The 19,833-nt window shown below is 46.0% G+C and overlaps 1 protein-coding gene across 6 annotated transcripts in view; it reads left to right on the top strand.

The window, feature by feature from the left end:
* Positions 1-19,833, top strand: part of GNL1 (G protein nucleolar 1 (putative)) — a 49,760-nt gene that overhangs the window by 22,513 nt on the left and 7,414 nt on the right. For all 6 annotated transcript variants that reach the window (XM_053291850.1, XM_053291855.1, XM_053291853.1 and 3 more), the window contains exons 2-8: positions 440-608; positions 3,486-3,622; positions 5,202-5,353; positions 5,748-5,819; positions 15,973-16,171; positions 17,224-17,319; positions 18,410-18,613. In XM_053291850.1, coding sequence (XP_053147825.1) covers positions 440-608; positions 3,486-3,622; positions 5,202-5,353; positions 5,748-5,819; positions 15,973-16,171; positions 17,224-17,319; positions 18,410-18,613 — 1,029 coding nt within the window. The remainder of the gene's footprint in view (positions 1-439; positions 609-3,485; positions 3,623-5,201; positions 5,354-5,747; positions 5,820-15,972; positions 16,172-17,223; positions 17,320-18,409; positions 18,614-19,833) is intronic.

Genomic DNA, 19,833 nt, shown 5'->3' with positions numbered 1-19,833 from the left:
TCGACACTTTCAACGAGCTGTCCACCACGACCCTAAGATCCCTCTCCTGCTCAGTCACCAAAAGCTCAGATCCCATCAGCATATAGTTGAAGTTGGATTTTTTCGTCCCAGTGTGCATCACTTTACGCTTGCCAACATTGAACCGCATTTGCCACTTTGTCGCCCACTCACCCAGTCTGGAGAGATCCTTTTGGAGCTCCTCACAATCAGTTTTGGATTTCACTACTTGAAAGAGTTTGGTATCATCTGCAAATTTGGCCACCTTGCTGCTTACCCCTACTTCTAGATCATTTATGAATAAATTAAAAAGCATCGGTCCCAGTACAGATCCCTGGGGGACCCCATTTCTTACTTCCCTCCATTGTGTAAACTCTCCATTTATACCTACCTCAGGCTGGAGAAAATTCCTCTACTTATTTTCCCTTCACTTTGCCTCCAGGTTTTCAAGATGGTGTGAGGTCAAGTTCAAACAGCCGGAGTGGCAGCCATGACAGGCACGAAGATCACACAGATACATCGGACAGCGAGTCGTTCTCCTTGCAGGTCCGGAAGCTCAACCAGCAGCCTCAGATCCGCAAGCCAGGAGAGCATGGCTATGACCCCAACAGGTAATGCAGGAAACCTTGCTGTACTGACTGAAGAGCAACTAAGGCACTTGGAGAGGAGCAGAACCTGTCCAGTTTCTAGTGGCAGCAATTGGATATCTCAGGCTGATAAATCTGAAGTCTGATGAAGCCTAAATTGTAATACATTTTCCAAATTCCCTGTCTTCCAACCCTCTGAATTATTTAAGTCAAGAATTGACCCCAAAAAGACTTTTTAAAAGTATATTTATACCTCCCTCTCAGCCAAGATTGGTTCCCACAGCAGCTTATAATTAAAACTCATATGTTGGTATGAACAGGCAACATCCACCAAGCACCCCTGATTTAGATGAAGATAAGTTAGTCATGACTAATTTAAGTCCCATTAACTTGTATGGGATTTAGTCCTGACTGACTTAGTCTTAATGCTGCCAAATATGGTTGTGTGTGGGGGGGCAGGGTTTTCCCCCCTTCCTGGTTCCTGGCAGTTAATGATGTAATGTAGGTTCTCTCAGGAGGGAAGGACAGATGGAGCTGCAAATGGACTTGAAGGCTGGCTGATGGTAAAGATACCAACCCACCGAAGCAGCCACTCGGTGGATCTGCAGAGTCTTTTGGTCCAGAAGATTATTATGACGATTGAAACCATCCATTAAGATAAAAGTAAACAAAGACCTCTTGCTCAGTGCTCTTAAATAAAAGGTCAAATAAAAGGAATTTCACAAATAATATTCTGATCTGACAATAAACTTATAATAATATTAAATTAAGAGACATTAATGAATGATCATCCAGGTTAAATGTTATTTCTTAAGGGTTAGAAATTGATTGATTGAATTTATGTACAACCTAGTATAAAAATCCGCCTAGTATATAAGTTTGCACTTCCACTAGTCAGATCAAAGTTCCCCATATTTACCATCTGGAAGTGATGTAGAATCGGGAGAGACACCTCATGGGGTGAGAAAGCCATAGTCCAGGTCAGACAGCTGACTGATAAGGAATGGGTGTGTGTTCATCTCTCCTCTATCTGGTGCATCATTCCAATTCTGCATTGCCATCTAGGGATGTGGAACATTCAAACTGTTCCTAATTGCATGGTTTAAATATTAAATATTTAAATATTTAAAAGTAGTTTTAAACCATGTGCTTGGGATGATTCAGATGTTCTGCCCACTCACTTGACTGTATGGGGACTGAATGATATGCTCTGTATGTGGGGAGAGATGTAATGCACATTCTCCTCCTCGCTCGATGGGTGGGCTGGTCAGATGGCACCATCTGAGCTGGCCCCATTCATTTCCCTTTGTTTTTATTAACCAAATTATTATGCATGCATGTCTCATTATCCTAATGAGATTGAAGCAGCCACCATATGCAGGTAATCATGTGGTTTCCCTTCCCTCTGCCCATTTGTTTCCTTCGCTGGCAATCTCCACTCTTCTGGCTGTTGGTAAATGCCGGTGGTTGAGGCTTGGGCTGTTAGGTGTGAGTAAAGTGCAACATCTGTGGCCAGAGTGTGATAGCCTATCTAGCTCAAGTGTATTTCTGAAAGAGTAACACAGTGAGCCACCCATTCTAGCTCTTTCTTGGAACTCCCCCCAGTTGAACAGATTGCACTAGATAATAGGCCTGCTCAATTTAGGCTCCCTCAGCTGTTTTTGGCCTACAACTCCCATAATCCCCAGCCACAGTGACCAGTAGCCAGGGATTATGGGAGTTGTAGGCCAACATCTGCAGGAGGGCCAAAGTTGAGCAGCCCTGCACTAGAATCGGAGGGCTACCCTCGTGGGAATATTTCTGTTCTAGCCTCTACCCAGCTTAATCACATACAGGCAGGGATAGTTCATCAGGGAGCCTAAAAATTGGCCTTCTACTTTCTGTTGTCTGTCAGCCCCCCTCTCTCTTAGCCTTTGGCAGAGCTACTGTAATGCTTCATTCCTTGACACCAAAAGCTAAACCATTGACTGAGAGGGGCCACAGCTCACTGACCAAGTGTATACCTCGCATGCAGAAGGGAGCCAGGCCTAATCCCTCACTTCTCCAAAAGATTCCTGCTGAGAACCTGGAGTGCCACTGTTGGTGAGAGGACACAAGGTTAGGCGAAATGGATGATGGAACTGGCTTGGTCCAAGGCAGTGTCATATGTCTGTTTAGAATTTTTTGCAACACTTTTAGCACAGTATACCCTGCTTTTATCTGGTTTTTGTCTGGCCTGTAAAATAGACCCAAAGGCTGTTCTTTAAAACCTCTGATGTAATTCCACGTTAGAAGCTGGGCAGGTCTGAGCTTTGCCAGTAAAAGGGTGTGGGACAGCTTGAGAACCCTTCGTTAGCCCCACTGAGTTAGCAGAAGGGAATAATACAAAAAAGTTCAGGCCCGCTCTCTTCCTTACTGACTTTCCTGGAGAGATCTGGCAAATGGAGATTCTGATGATCATTGGTGCCGCCTCAAGGAAGGAGAGAGTGTCTAGAACCCATTTCCTGAACCAGCCCATCTCTATGGACCTTTCTCCAAGTTTCTGAATACCTCAACATAGTATAACAATGACTGCTCAGTTTTCTGTGGTCCTGAAACTAAACAGGGTTTTACTACTTCTAAACATATGAAGCTGTCTTATACTGAATTGTACCATTGGTCCATCTAGCACAGTATTGTCTACACTGATTGGCAGTGTCTCTCTAGAGTCTTAGATGCAGCCTTTCCCAGGCATTCCTGGGGAGTGTGCCAGGGATCGAACCTAGGACCTTCTCAGTGGAAAGCAGATGCCCTGTCTTTGAGCTATGGCCCCTTCCTTAAGTTCTGAGACTAAGATGGTTGACTCAGAATTTCAGACCATGATGGTTCCTTCTTTAAAACCCCTCTCTGATCTCCCCGATGCCATTTCCCCTTCTCTGACAGGTATCGGCTACACTTTGACCGAGAGAGCCGAGAGGAGGTGGAGCGAAGGAAGAAAATTGCCCGGGAGAAGATTTTGGAGCCGATGCCAGAAGCTGAGATGGAGGTGGACATAGAAGATATTTACAAGACTGGCTCAGGTGAGTGAAGTGGGGCAGGGAAAGGTGTTCTTGGACTGTCTCTGTTAATGGGCAAGCCTGAGTAGGTCTTCCTTCCCCCTCCAGCTCCTCCCACCCCTTGCTCTTAATTCACTCCTCCTCCTGGCCTTTTGCCCTTTTGGGAGGGAAGCATCTTTTATGTTGAGGAACTTTGGGTGATCCAAAAGTGAGCATTGCATGAAGGATCCTGGGGTTTGACTAGGAAGGTTCCCCTTATTTCTAAACAATATGTTGATCTCTAGGGTTAGAGATACTATGTGCAAGAATAACTGATGGAAGTGGACTGTAGTCCATGAAAGTGTATGCTACAGTCAGTTAATCTTTGGGATCACAGAACTCTGGTTTTTGTTTTTGTTTTTGTTTTTTTTAAAACCCTAAAACTCTTGTCTAGACACTACAACCTTCTCCTCAGTAACCTTCCCTTTTGCCATGCTACCCATGTTCAGTTGATGCAGAAGGTCTGCTAAACTGTTTTATCATCCAACTACTTCAGAATCTGCATTTGCCTCCAATTAGGCATGGCTTGATGGGTTGGTTGTTATGGCGGCTGAATTGGCACTAGTGCAGTTGGGCAAGCCTGCAGTAGGAGGGAAGGAGGTGGGATGCCCACATGCTGGTTGTCCTGTGATCTTGTGGGAGGATTTGTTCCTGAGAGATGGGGCTCAGCCTCTTACAAGTTGTGCAGTGACTGCCAGAAGGTATTTAGGGATGATGCACTGGGGGAGAGACAGAGGGCAGGCAAGCCCTAAGATGGATAAAGCACTTTTAGTGAGTGCTCAGAGAGCAGAGGCAGGAACCCTGAGGAGAGAGGGATTCATGGTCACTTAGCCTCCCCAATCCTCCAACCTATTTCCCCCATAATTGAGGCCTTTGAGGGATCAGAGGCCATAAGGTAAGGTTGAGGGTCTGAGTCACCACATTAAGTCTTAAATTACTTTAAGACTTCTTCCTTCTTCCCATATGTTGGCCATATTTCCCAACTCAGTGGTTCCCATACTTTGATGAGTAGTGTATTTATTTATTCATTCAATTATTCCTCCCAAGACCTCAGACAATTGCAAGTACCCCACCAAGAACAAAATAATAATAATATATAAACAAATAATTCTTGCTGCAATAATTGGAGGAGAGCTAATCTTGTGGTAGAAAGCATGAATTGTCCTCATTGCTAAGCAGAGTCTGTCCTGGTTTGCATTTGAATGGGAGACTACATGTGTGAGTACTGTAAGATATTACTCTTAGAAGGTTCCAACCTCCCTTAGAAGGGTCTATCTCCCTGGCATCTCCAGATAGGGCCGAGAGAGATTCCTGCCTGTATCCTTGGAAAAGCCACTGCCAGTCTGTGTAGACAATACTGAGCTAGATGGACCAATGGTCTGACTCAGTACAAGGCAGCTTCCTATGTTCCTAATAGTTTGTTGTTTTAGTTACATTTTACTTTAAAGAGAGAGATAAGCTGGTCTAGAGGGAACACAGACAACCCCCAGGAAAGTACTTGGGCACCCCAGGGGCACACAAACAGTTTAGGAATTGCTAATCCTCACCTTTCCCCCCCTATCAGTACTGGATTTTCCCAGACGTCCGCCCTGGAATTATCAGATGACCAAGGAGCAGCTGTTGGTCCGAGAGGAGAAGTGCTTCCGAGAATATTTAGAGAACATTTATAGTACATTCCAGCCAAAACAGCTAAGTTACTTTGAGCACAACTTGGAGGTGAGCCCTTAAAAGTCTTAGGGAGAATATGAGGTTCATACAGTGAAATAAACATTATCACACATAGCAATCAACATGTGAATTTTATGTTATTTCCTATACTGTTTTTCCTATAGAACAAAATTTTAGTTCTGTTTTGGTGTTCTTAGTGCATTGCTTTGCTTCCTGGTGGTTCTCAGAAGAAATGCTAGTTAAATTATTCTTGGGACAGAATTTATGTGATAGGAAATCTAACTCCAATTTGATCTCAGGCATTGCAAATTATGTGGTTGAAAGAATGGTGAAGGAGCCCAGCCTAAAAGTGGCACTAATTCTGATAAGGCCTAATGGCTGGTTGGCTTGGCTAAAAATTTCTTATACAGATCTTTTCTGAATCTTCTGGTTTCTCTTGCAGACGTGGAGGCAGCTGTGGCGTGTTCTGGAGATGTCGGACATCGTGTTGCTCATTACAGACATCCGGCACCCGGTAAGGACCCTGCTTGGTTGTTTGTGACTAGGTATGTTTTTGCGTGGCTGTGTTCACACAAACACATTCACGAATTGGCATAGTCATATAAGCCTTTAATATGCCCTAACTTGCTAAGCCAGGAAGGAACAAATCTATGCACTCTGTTTAAGAATGCACAACCCCTAAGCAGAAGAGAATTCTGGGATGGCTTCAGATATATTATTGAAAGTGGTCTTCCCTATGAGAACTCCTGAATGTGCTGTAAAACAGTACATTCTTTAATAATGCCTGCACTGAGAAAACAGCTTCTTGTGAATTTCTAGCTAAGAGAAATGAAGGAAAAAAACCTTGGAGAACCAGACAGTGGATTTGCAGCCATCTACAAGCAAGGGATAGAACCCAGGAGTCATATACTTGTAGACACTGTGGCAATATCTCTACAAGAATGTGGAATGTTCTCCCCCCCCCCATCCCCCAACATATTTTCATGTGGATATTCTTGTCTGGTTTTCCTCCTGTGGCTGCTACTATGTGTATCGGTTGTTCAGCTTAGCCATAAAGAACTAGAGAGGTTTGACCCATACCTAATAAATGGGGGAATGAATGAATTGCTGTTTTGTGTTATTCATCCAGAGACTGCTAATGGCACTATAGTGACACCTGGTAAGAGAGCACAGTATTGCAATACAATATGAAAAAACACTGACCAAAGAAGAGGGGAAGCTGTCTGTGTACTATGTTTCAAAGAAGTGCAGAGAGGATGAAGCTCGCAATCACAGCATGCACACCCAGATAACCAGCCACAAAAAAACTGTCCATCATGAATCTCTCGGTGGATAGTTCTGTATGCTTGAAGGGCATACCTGTGTTTGTAAACATATAGTAAACATGCTCAAAGGAACTCCCTGGCACATGGCCAAAGTCATTACCTCAGTATTTACATAAATGTGTATCAGCATGATAGTGACCACTAGGAAAGGTGCAGGGGGAAAGCAGCTAACATTTCTTCTGTATAAAGTTGAATTGGTTCATTCACAAATACTTATTTGCCCAGTTCAGACATATTGCTACACTTTTTAAAAATTAATGTTAGACCCAGTGTTCGATCTAGTTCTACATCATGGTTTAATGCTACGAGAATGAGTGAGGAGATTTAAGACTTTTGCTTTCACTTCAGTACTAAGTGCAGTTGCCCATTATGTATGAATTCAGGTAATTGTGGTCTGTGCTAAACATAGTTAGTTAATAAACCAGTATCTGAAACCATCGTTGATCCTGGGTTTTTTTAGAACTAAGAATAATTAGATCCCAGAGCTTGTATGTGATGGGAAACTGCAGTTTCTTCTTTGTGGTCTCTGTGCATCACACATGGGTTATGCGTCTGCACAGAGCCACGGTTCAGAATGTTGCATAGCTAATATTTCCCACCATATATAGTAAAAAAGAACGGGAACACGGCTTCTGCTATTGGATAGTACAACTCCTAACCGCAATCTTTTGTCACCCGCCACAAGAGCAAGGTCATAAGAACATAAGACAAGCTCTGCTGGATCGGGCCCAAGGCCTATCTAGTCCAGCATCCTGTTTCACATGGTGGCCTACCAGATGCCTCTGGGAAGCCCACAGGCAAGAGCTGAAGGCATGCCCTCTCTCCTGCTACTCCCCTGCAACTGGTATTTAGAAGCATCCTGCCACTGAGGCTGGAAGTGGCCTATAGCTCTCAGACTAGTAGCCATTGATAGACCTGTCCTCCATGACTTTATCTAAACTCCTCTTAAAGCCATCCAGTCTGTTGGCTGTCACTACATCTTGTGGCAGAGAATTCCATAGGTTGATTATGTGTTGTGTGAAAAAGTATTTCCTTTTGTCAGTCCTAAATTTCTTGGTAATTTCTTGGAGAAGCCCAGTTTTATGGTCCTTGGAATTTCCTCTGAGAAATTCGGTGAGGTATTCGGAATAGGTATTCAAGAAAAGTTTACCGGTAACTGTCATTTCTCGCCATCATTTCCCTCACTTTCTCCTTTCCTTTAGTAGTAGTATCTCTGACTTCTACTTTTGCGTTTTCATTTCTCCTCCCCCCCCCCCCCCGCCTTGGCCCTCCTAGTCAGGGATGCCTTATGGCCGTGGCCATTAAGTCTACTTTCAAGCGTTGTGTGGACTGCCTCGCTAAGACCCTCACTTCGGACGGGCTTCCTACGTGCCTTTTGTGCCTTGGAGAAGCCCATAGAGAAGGCTTGTGCACTATTTATCTCAGCTTCACTAGGCAAGCGAGACGCAACAGGGCTTCCCAGCTTGGTGCATTACTCTGGGAACGACCTCTCCGAGCTAGTGTCTCAGTTGCAGGCATTAACCCCGTGATCATCTCCAGTACTTTGGCGTGGGCTGGTTTTGCCACCATGCAGTGGCCCAAAAGCAACAGTGAAGCCGCTCTTGATCCCATCCTCAGTATCGCCCATAGCAACGGCTGCTCTGCTGGCTTCGGCCCCTACCCCGTCAGATCCTATGACAGGATTGGGTTTGGGGAAATCCTCCGCAACACCCTCGGACCAGGCACCGAAGAAGCACCCAAAAAGCAAACTGTGGCACAAAATTAAACTGAAAGCAACTCCACAGGCAGCGTCACGGACAACTTTAGCTGAGTCAGCACAGCCTGTCGCGGGGACTCAAAAGGTGTCTAAGAGAAAGCTATCACTCCCTGTCGATAAAGACTGCACTGTCTTGGGTGAGTTCTGTCTACACAGACCCCATTGATACAGATCTGCCTTATGCGCCCCCCGCTGAATCCAAGGCCAGTTTTGAGGAGCGGGAAGACTTTTCTGCTCCTGACTTTCCTGAATCACCAGACGACCTAAGCAATTCTCATGATAGCTTGCTGCTATGCCCACACTCTGCTGAGCACATGGAGCACTATAGACCCTTAGATGGGCTTCGTTTCACATCTGAACACAACAGACATCAGTACAGAGACTATCAAAAGCACTTTTCACCTGATGCCCGAAGCCCCCACTCCTTGCAAGACTATTGGGACTATGACTGGGAAGACTTAGGGAGGAGGGCTGGTCTTGTGGTAGCAAGCATGACTTGTCCCCTTAGCTAAGCAGGGTCTGCCCTGGTTGCATATGAGTGGGAGACTTGATGTGTGAGCACTGTAAGATATTCCCCTCAGGGGATGGAGCCGCTCTGGGAAGAGCATCTAGACTCCAAGTTCCCTCTTTGGCAGCATCTCCAAGATAGGACTGAGAGAGACTCCTGCTTGCAACCTTGGAGAAGCCGCTGCCAGTCTGCGTAAACAATACTGAGCTAGATGGACCAATGGTCTGACTCAGAATATGGCAGCTTCCTATGTTCCCATGATTATTATAGACATAGACTTCAACACATAGTATGAGATCATACTATGAGTTCTTTGCTCCCAAACCATGCTTTGTAGCATGTAGCTATCACCCATATGCCTGTCGGGATGGCCTGGGTTGCTGCAAGTGCTGCTGCAGGTCAAGATCCCACACACATTCAAGATCGCCAAGGAGCGCCACCAAACCAAAGGCAACTCACCCACCTCCACGTGACCCTTCCCCCGCGGTTCCTGCGGTTCCCCTGTCATTGGGACAAGCCACCGGACAGCCTAAAGCACCATCTGCTATGGAGACCATGCTCTTACAGGTGGGGGGAGTCAGAATCAGAGGCTCCAGACCAACCTATAGAATCTCCTAGCCACGGGAGCGGTGGGCGGGGTTTTGTGAAGGATGCTGCTGCAGATGAGAGACCAACCAGAGGATGCTCCATCAGAGTTCAGGTTTTACACAGAGCAGCTCCTCTTCATGGCTTCATCACTTGGACTGGAAATCCAAAGGCAGTCTTCCCAGTTAGAGGACCCAGTCTTTGGCTTAATTCAGTCTGAAATGCAAAGTGCGGTGGCTCTACCCTTGGTGCTCACACTGATATTCAAGGCAGCATGGGAAAAACTAGCCTCTTTCCCCCACAACATCAAGCTAGAAAACATGTATAGAGTACAGCAAAAGGATACTCAGCATCTCACCAGACACCCTGTACCTAACTCAGTGGTCATGGAATCGGCTCAGTCCTGATCACAGCAGCATCTCCTTTTAACACCGCCAGACAAGGAGCGGGGGTGGGAAATTGGATGCGATAGGCAGATGAATCTACTCCACTACAAGCCTCCTGTTGAGAATTGCTAATCACCAAGCATGCTGGGCTAGATACCAGCATTTTATACTGGAAAAGCTAGCCCAGTATAGTTCCTTTTGTCAGCACCACCGATACCAGCAGTGGAGGCCTGCCCCATCTACTCCAGGTTCCAAGCTTCACTCGGCTGCAAAGGCTAGGCCACCTTACACTAAGAGACAATGATGCTTCAGCTCCCAGGCCAGCCCACTATTACAACACATGGGCAGCTATCCACCTCCGATACATGGGTCTTGGCAATAATTCGTAATGGCTACAGGATAGAATTTCATTCCCTCCCTCCTTTCTCCAGCATCCAAGTTACACCCCCTTCACTGGAGAGCAGAGCAGAGCAGGTCTTGTGGTAGCAAGCATGACTTGTCCCCTTAGCTAAGCAGGGTCCTCCTTGGTTGCATATGAATGAGAGACTTGATGTGTGAGCACTGCAAGATATTCTCCTTGGGGGATGGAGCCGCTCTGGGAAGAGCAGAAGGTTCCAGGTTCCTTCCCTGGCATCTCCAAGATAGGGCTGAAAGGCTGCTGCCAGTCTGTATAGACAATACTGAGCTAGATATACTCAGTATATGGCAGCTTCCTATGTTCCACTGCACCTACTGGACAAAGTATGATCTCGCGTGCAAAAGGGGCCATCAAAGAAGTTTATCAAGACTGGGGCTTCTTTCCGAGGTATTGTACAATCCCAAAGTACTGAGACCAGTTTTAGGCCTCTAAAACATCAACAGTTTTGTTCGCTACAGATGTTTCCACATGGCTACAATCCCTACCATTCTACATCTTCTTTCCAGGAAAAACTGGTTTGCCTCCATCAACCTCAAGGATGCCTATTTTCACCTTTCCATTGCTCCACATCCCTGCAGGTTTTGTATCAGTGATCATATGTACTAGTATACTGTCCTCCCCTTTGGGCTGGCCTCTGCCCCACACGTTTTTACAAAATGGATGGTGGTGGTAGCAGCACATCTGCGGCTTCAAGAGGTGACAGTTTTCCTATTTATCGATGATTGGCTGCTGGTCGCCTCACACCATCATCTGCTCACTCACATAAGAGTTACCCTCTGTTTGCTGAACTCATTGGGCCTACAAATAAATTACAAGAAATCAGTACTGTCACCCTCCCAATCCATAGATTTTCTTGGTGTCTTTCTCGATTCCCAGTGTGAAAAGGCATATCTTCCTCACCATAAGAACCGAACTGTCCAGGATACTGCACATCGGTTCTGTAAAAGCATGCAGCATGTCTTGTGCAGTGCCTCTTAGGGTTGATGGCCCCAACCACAGCAGTGATTCCCTTTGCACTCCTTCACATGCAGATTCTGCAATCCTGGTTCCTAGACAACTTCAAACCACACTGCCACCACCAGAGTAAGCTCCTGAATGCATCACCAGAGGTACAGTGGTGGACCGATTGCCTCAGTCTCCCACGGAGAGTCGATTTTCAGCAGCCTGCACCAACTCTTTCTAGAACAGATGCCTCAAGAAAGGGCTGGGGAGCACACTTCAGGAACCTCATGGTTGTCAACACCTGGACTCACAGAGAGCCCCAGAGGCACATAAATTACCTTGTGTTTCTGGATATATTTCTTGCCCTGAGAGCTTTCTGGCCTTGGCTCGGGGCGAGCCAGTTCTCATCCTCACAGATAACATGACAGCAAGATCGTACCTCAGTCAACAGTGGAGTATGGCATCTCGGCCACTAATGCTTCTCTCTCTACAAATTTAGTCTTGGTGCACACACAAGAAGATTTGGCCCTTAGTAGTTCACATAGAGGGAAAGTCCAACACCCTGGCAGACTCCCTCAGCTGTCAGAACTGCCTCTCTCATGAGTGGTCCTTAGACCCCAGGGTACTGAACTGAGTGTTTTGCAAGTTAGGAAACCCCACCCTAGACCTTTTTGCCATGGCTTACCAATGCAAAATGCACTCTGTTCTGCAGCAGAGCTGACACGGACCCAAGATCATCTGATGATGCCTTTCTTCTTAGCTGGGAACAACTGGTATGTGCATTTCCACCGATTCCTCTGATTCCAAAGTGATTCAGAAATTGATGCTAGGCAATGCACAGGCTCCCTTAGTTACCCCTGGTGGCCGGCACAACCCTGGTGCACCACTCTGCTGCACCTGTCCGATCACACTTACCTACAGGTCAAGAGGTGTGGAGTCCCCTTGACTCCACGCCTCTTGACCCTGGACAGGGGCATAAGACCCCATCCCAATCTGCAACTGTTGTGCCTGACCATCTGGAAGATACAGGGCAGGTAGGTTGCAACACACAAGGCCAGCAGGTCCTAGATGCCTTGAAATGACCTTCCACCCAAAGGTGTCATTTTTCAAAGGAAATCAGGGAGGCGTCAAGGAGAGGCAAGGCTGTAATCATGGGTGACTTCAACTACCCACACATAGACTGGGTAAATTCACAGTCGGGTCAGGACAAAGAGGTCAAATTTCTAGATACGCTAAATGACTGTGCCCTAGAACAGTTGGTCCTGGAACCAACCAGAGAGAAGGCAACCTTGGACATAATTCTGAGTGGCACCCAGCACCTGGTGCGTGATGTCATTGTCATCAACCCTTTAGGGAACAGTGACCATAGTGCCATCAAATTAAGCATACATGTGGGGAGAGAATCACCAAGGAAGTCTAACGCAAACATTTTGAATTTCAGAAGAGGAAACTTCTCTAAAATGAGGAGTATGGTGAAAAGGAAGCTGAAAGGGAAAATCAGGAGAGTCACTTCACTCCAGAATGCATGGAGTTACTCAAAACCACAATTCTAGAAGCTCAGTTAGATTGTATACCCCAAAAGAGGAAAGGTACCACTAAGTCCAGGGAGATGCCAGCATGGCTAACGGGTACTGTCAAGGAAGCCATAAAAGGGAAGAAGACTTCCTTCCGAAATTGGAAGGCCTGTCCAAATGAAGAGAACAGAAAGGAACACAAACTCTGGCAAAAGAAATGCAAGGCGACAATAAGGGAGGCGAAAAGAGAGTTTGAGGAACATTTAGCTAAAAGCATCAAGGGGAATAACAAAAACTTCTTTAAATACATCAGAAGCAGGAAACCTGCCAGGGAGGCAGTTGGACCATTAGACAATGAGGGAGTGAAAGGGATTATTAAGGAGGATATGGAGGTTGCAGAGAAGCTAAATGAGTTATTTGCGTCCGTCTTCACGGCAGAGGATACTGAGCATATACCTGTTCCTGAACTAGGCTTTTCAGGGATGGCGGCTAAAGAACTGAGCCAGATAGAAGTAACGAGAGATGATAGTCTAAACTGTCTGGAAAAACTGAAAGCTAACAAATCACCAGGGCCGGATGGTATCCATCCAAGAGTCCTCAAAGAACTCAAATGTGAAATTGCCGACTTCCTTGCTAAAATATATAACTTATCCCTGCAATCAGGTTCTGTACCAGAGGACTGGAAGGTAGCAAATGTAACACCAATTTTCAAGAAGGGATCCGGGGGTGATCTGGGAAATTACAGGCCGGTTAGCTTAACATCAGTTCCAGGCAAATTGATGGAAAGCATCCTCAAGGATAAAATTGTAAAGCACATAGAAGAACAGGCCCTGCTGCGAGTGAACCAGCATGGGTTTCACAAAGGTAAATCTTGCCTCACCAACCTTTTGGAGTTCTTTGAGAGTGTCAACAAGTGTGTGGAGCAAGGTGATCCAGTTGACATCGTATATCTCGACTTCCAAAAAGCTTTTGACAAAGTTCCTCATCAACGACTCTTGAGGAAACTTAGCAGTCATGGGATAAGGGGACAAGTACATGTGTGGATTGCTAACTGGTTGAAAGACAGGAAACAGAGGGTAGGTATAAATGGAGAGTTTTCACAATGGAGGGAAGTAAGAAGTGGGGTCCCCCAGGGATCTGCACTGGGACCAGTGCTTTTTAATTTATTCATAAATGATCTAGAAGTAGGGGTAAGCAGCGAGGTGGCCAGATTTGCAGATGATACCAAACTCTTTCGGGTAGTGAAATCCATAACTGATTGTGAAGAGCTCCAAAAGGATCTCTTCAAAATGGGTGAGTGGGCAACAAAGTGGCAAATGCGGTTCAGTGTTGGCAAGTGTAAAGTGATACACATTGGGACGAAGAACCCCAGCTTCAAGTACATGCTGATGGGATCTGAGCTGTTGGTGACTGACCGGGAGAGGGATCTTGGGGTCGTGGTGGACAGCTCATTGAAAGTGTCGACTCAATGCGCGGCAGCTGTAAAAAAGGCCAATTCCATGCTAGGAATCATTAGGAAGGGGATTGAAAATAAAACGGCTAATATTATAATGCCCTTATACAAAACTATGGTGCGGCCACACCTGGAGTACTGCGTACAATTCTGGTCACCACATCTAAAAAAGGACATTGTAGAACTGGAAAAGGTGCAGAAGAGGGCAACCAAGATGATCAAAGGCCTAGAGCATCTTTCTTATGAGGCTAGGCTACAACACTTGGGGCTATTTAGTTTAGAAAAAAGACAACTGCGGGGAGACATGATAGAGGTCTATAAAATCATGCATGGGGTGGAGAAAGTGGATAGAGAGAAATTCTTCTCCCTCTCCCATAACACTAGAACCAGGGGTCATCCCATGAAACTGATTGCCAGGAAATCTAGGACCAGCAAACGGAAGTATTTTTTCACACAACGCATAATCAACTTGTGGAATTCTCTGCTATGAGATGTGGTGACAGCCAACAACCTGGATGGCTTTAAGAGGGGTTTGGATAATTTCATGGAGAGGTCTATTGACAGCTACTAGTCGGAGGGCTGTAGGCCATCTCCAGCCTTGGGGGCGGGGTGCCTCTGGGTACCAGTTGTGGGGGAGTAACAGCAGGAGAGAGGGCCTGCCCTCAACTCCTGCCTGTGGCTTCCAGCGGCATCTGGTGGTCCACTGTGCGAAACGGGATGCTGGACTAGATGGGCCTGATCCAGCAGGGTTGTTCTTATGTTCTTATGTCATGCCGCCAAGTGGAAGAAATTCAGCACATACGCCTTGAGTAGAGGTGTCCCTCCAGAGTGGGCCCCGTCCCAGTCATTCTGGAGTATTTGCTGTCCTTATGGGAGGCAGGACAGGCTCACGCTTCAGCTAGAGTCCACTTGGGAGCCTTCGCAGCGAGCCATAAGGTTTCGGGTCTTTTCTCTGACCCAACAGTTTAAAAGTTTCTAAAAGGTTTGTTAAACTTGTTTCCATTATCTCCCAAGCTGTCACCCCCTTGCGACCTACAACTGCTCCTAACCAAGTTAATGCATCAACCCTTTGAGCCCATGGCCCTGTGCAGCCTGAAACTCCTGTATCTCAAGACCACGTTCTTAGTCACTGTTACGGTTTGGAGAGTCAGCCTGCTTCGGAAAGCCCTGCATTGTGATTCTCCGCACCTTGTTTTCCATAAGGACAAGGTCACGTTATGCCCAGTCATCTCCTTCCTTCCCAAAGTGGCCTCAGATTTTCACATATCGCAGGACCTGTGCCTGCTTCTGTTTTTCCTAAACCCGGCACTGGAGGGTAGACAGGGTGTACCACTCCTTGGATGTTGACAGGGCCCTTGCATTCTGCACAGACAGGACAAGGTCGTTTCGTAAGACCACTACACTGTTTGTCATCTAAGCAGAACTGTCTGTGGGTCTCTCCATCTCTACTTGGAGACTGTTGGCCTGGATAAAGGAGGCCATCTCCCTGGCCTGTCATACCTGGCTCTGCACAGGCGTATAACCCAAATGTGAATGCATAGAAGACCATGTGAAGAACTACAGTTACAGTTAGGAAACCTGCTTTTATTCAAAGATGGAAGCAGAAAATTTTAAATTTCTTCCTCTCATGCAGGAGAGAAAGGGAGGGGAAAGCACACAAACCCTTTACTTGCCAAAGCCAAAGCTTAGAATTGTACGTTGTCCAGATTTCCAGTCTTTATCACGAGGGACCACTGATGTAACTTGGCTTCCCTCTCCTTTCCCGACTCTTTTTACCCAGGTGATCAACTTTTCTCCAGCCCTTTATGACTTTGTGACCAAGCAGATGAAAAGAAGCCTCATCCTTGTACTGAACAAGATTGACCTGGCACCACCTGCACTGGTGGTGGCCTGGAAGCACTATTTTAAAAGCCGGTTCCCTGATGTGCATGTGGTCTGTTTCACCTCTTACCCTCAACAAGACCAGGATCCCAGTGCAGGTATGGGGCTTAGAGGCTGCAGTGGATTGAAAAGAGTTCTTAACTCCCAGGGCAGCTACCTCAGGTGTGCAGGGTTGAGTTCATAGCTCCTGTGGGCCAGTTCAGACATATGTGTACCGAGCTATATATTCAGATTTCAAACATATATGTGCATCTGTGTACTAAGGAGAACACTTCGGGTATCTGGTGAGGTGGGCTCTACTCCACAAAAGCAATAAATGGTTTGGTGCTGCAAGACTCCTGCTCTGTTGCAGCAAAACCAACAAAGACCCCTTTGGAAGGGGAAGAGTATGCGTCTATTTGAACATTGGCTTAGTTACTGTGGCGGCTCCTCCTCCTCCATCATCATCATCATCATCATCATCATCATCATCATCAGTATATACACCACTTTTCCATGAGGAAGAGTTCAAAGATTACATAGAAAAAATAATATACTTGTTAAACTAAAGGTTTATTTTAAAAAGGTGGGCTTTGTGGGAGATTTGAAGGAAATGAGAGGTGGTGTCACACAGGTGTTCTTGGAGGCAGTGGTATTCACTTTTTTTGTGATGAAAGTGAAAGGTGCTGGTTTGGTTTCCTGTTTCTGTTAGATCCAGCCATCCTTTGGAACAGGAGTTCTGGCTCACCCCTCTGCTTCCCCTGATCTATCCCACTAGGCCCCTTACTTCTTCCATAGGGGAGGAGAGCTGTTTTTGTGGTAGCAAGCATGAATTGTCCCCTTTGCTACTCAGGGTCCACCCTGTTGCATTTGAATGCAGAGACATGTGTGAGCACTGTAAGATATCCCCTCAGGGGATGGAGCTGCTCTGAGAAGAGCACTTGCAAGCAGAAGGTTCCAAGTTCCCTCCCTGGCATCTCCAAGAGAGGGCTGAGAGAGACTCCTGCCTATAACTTTAGAGGAGCCGCTGCCAGTCTGTGTAGACAATACAGAGCTAGATGGACCAATGGTCTGACTCAGTATAAGGCAGCTTCCTATGTTCCATACTTAGTGATAGTACCCAGAAGTCCTGGCTCCCAAACTTGATCTTCTGAATGTTCTCTCCTGTCAGTGTTTAAGAAACGCAGGAAGCGGCGAAAGGGCTGGAGCACAGCCATGGGACCTGAGCAGCTGCTGAATGCCTGCAGAAGCATTACTGCTGGAAATGGTAAGGCTGCATGTATCACTCAGTGTGGGTCATTCCATTTTGTTACTATCTCCTGCACTGTTTTAGTATTTTCAGGATCTCTGAGTTCTTGACTTTGCCCGCAGAGTTTGTTTAACCCAGAGATAAAATGCTTCTGGTGAGCATTCTTCTTTTAATGGTGTCCGTGCGTATGTCTGTGTGTGCATGCGTGTGTGTGAGAGTGTGAGACTGAGAGCAAGAGAGAGAATCACCAGTGTTCAAGGCTGCTTGGAAGCCACATGATTTGACCCACAAGCCTTCTCTCTTTAGTCCAAATGATTGGGAAATGACTGTGAAAGCTTGGGTTGAGGGGGAAGCACTGTGTACATGCTTAGAAGTACTCTCCAGCTAGATTGTGTATGTAGAATGAAATAGTGCAATGTGGTATACATGAGGCCCAATTTATTTATTTAAAAAAATGGATATCTTGCCTTTCCACTCTTAACAAGAGATACTCAAGGCAAACATTATGTAAACATCCAATATAAACAATTAATCCTGTCCTAACCTTTTGCGGAGCACTGTTCCGGCACTGGATGCTCCTTCTGCTCATGGGAAGAGTCATTGCAAAAGTGCCACTCTCCTTGCACAAATGGAAGGAACTTGACGGAGCAGCATTCCACAAAAGATTAGGATGCAACCCAGTAAAGATAATTCAAACAACAAACGAAAAATAGTGCAAAACACACACAAAACACAGAAAGCATAAACTGAAACACAGCAGAGGAAGCAAATTGAATCAAATTAAATGTTTAGCAAAATTAGAAATGTTTCAAGAATCTGTGGGTTGCTGGGAGAGAGGGAGACAAAGCAGCCTCTCCAGGCAGGGAGTTCCATAGGCTAGATGCCCCAGCAGAGAAAGCGCTTTTGTGCATCAGAGCCAGCTGAACCACTAGTGGCAACAGGATGTGCAAGAGGACCTCATCTGTTTGCTTCCTGTTTACTTGGGAACAAGTCCTATTTATTTCAGTGGGTCTTTACTCCAAGTAAGCATGCCTAGGATTGCTAGCTGAAACTGGTTTTGAGGTCTGGCCATTGTGGTTTCTTTTTTGGTTTTTCATTGTCACTCCAGTGGACTTGAGCAGCTGGAAGGAGAAAATTGAGCGGGATGCAGCCAGTGCCCACCTGCCGCTTGAGGACTCGGAGGACTCGGAGGAAGAGGAAGACGAGGAAGAGGCAGCAGTACTAGTAGAGCACCATTCAGATGTGGCTATGGAGCCTGGGGGACCTTCCCATGAACTCTACAAGGATGGAGTCCTTACAGTAGGCTGTGTAGGTGAGTTTGCCCTCTGCTGGAGGAAAAGGAGACAAGCCATATAGCAAGAATCCATAATGGAGATGCATTTGATAATATTGTAATGCAAGAAGTAATGACTACCAAGTTACCCTCAAAGCATGCCTACTAGTGGAGGGGTTCCCAACCATGAGTCCCCAGTTGTTATTGAACTACAACTCCCATCATTCCCAGGCACAGTTCCATTGTGACTGGAGATGATGGGAGTTGTAGTCCAACAACTTCTGGGGACTCAAGGTTGGGAACCTCTCTGCTAGAATATGCTCAAACATCCAGATCCTTCTTAGGACAGAGTAACAGTGGTGACATACAAAGCAGCCAGGAAATAGTTAAGCACCATCTGCTGGTTAGAGGTATGACAAACTCCATCATCGCAGTATCTTCCTTGTCTGTGGCTAGTTTTGGAGACAGTGTGTTTTTAAAGTGACTTGCTTGCAGCAGCATCCTATGCATGCTTATGCAGAAGTAAGTCCCATTGTGTTCAGTGGTGCCTCCTCCCAAGTATCTATAGGACCAAAAGAGGAACAGTACAAAGACTAGTCAGTCCTGCTCAGGCAAAGGAAAGCAGCAATAAGAAAGGTTTGTTTCATTTTCACCCCACCCTTCCTCCCAAGATCCTAAGGAAACTACTACTACTACTACTATTACTACTACTTCTTCTTAATTTATTTATTTACACAGTCAGACAGGTGTTATTGACTGGTTTGTTTTATCCGGACATCGAGCCCTTCCCAAGGACCTAGGATGGCTGAATGTTGTTGTTGTTGTTGTTATTACATTTATATCCTGCTCTTCCTCCAAGGAGCCCAGAGCGGTGTACTACATACAGCGGTGTACTCCTTCTCAGATCCCTTTGCTGCCTTCCCTTCCCATTTCTCCATATCCATCACAAATGCCTTGTCATTGTTAAAGCCATCCACAGCCTTACCCCACCCTGTTTGCCAGCCCTTGTTTCTCTTCATATCCCTGCCCAAGCCTTCTGCTCCTCTAGCTCTACCACCCTTAATGGTCTGAAGGTCTTCTGCTCCCTTAAATGACTCCGCCCATTCTCCCTTCATGCTTTCTATGTGTGAAACTGCCTGTTTTGAACTTATGCCACCTCTCTTCCTTCCTCAAAACCTACATTTTCCATACGGTTTTTGGTTTATCTTTGTTCATTCTGTTTTTATTCTGCCTTTCATAAGACATCCCGAGGCAGTTTT

This window comes from Hemicordylus capensis, chromosome 2, assembly GCF_027244095.1.
Source record: "Hemicordylus capensis ecotype Gifberg chromosome 2, rHemCap1.1.pri, whole genome shotgun sequence".
NCBI lineage: Eukaryota > Metazoa > Chordata > Lepidosauria > Squamata > Cordylidae > Hemicordylus > Hemicordylus capensis.
This window is presented reverse-complemented; position numbering and strand designations above follow the sequence as displayed.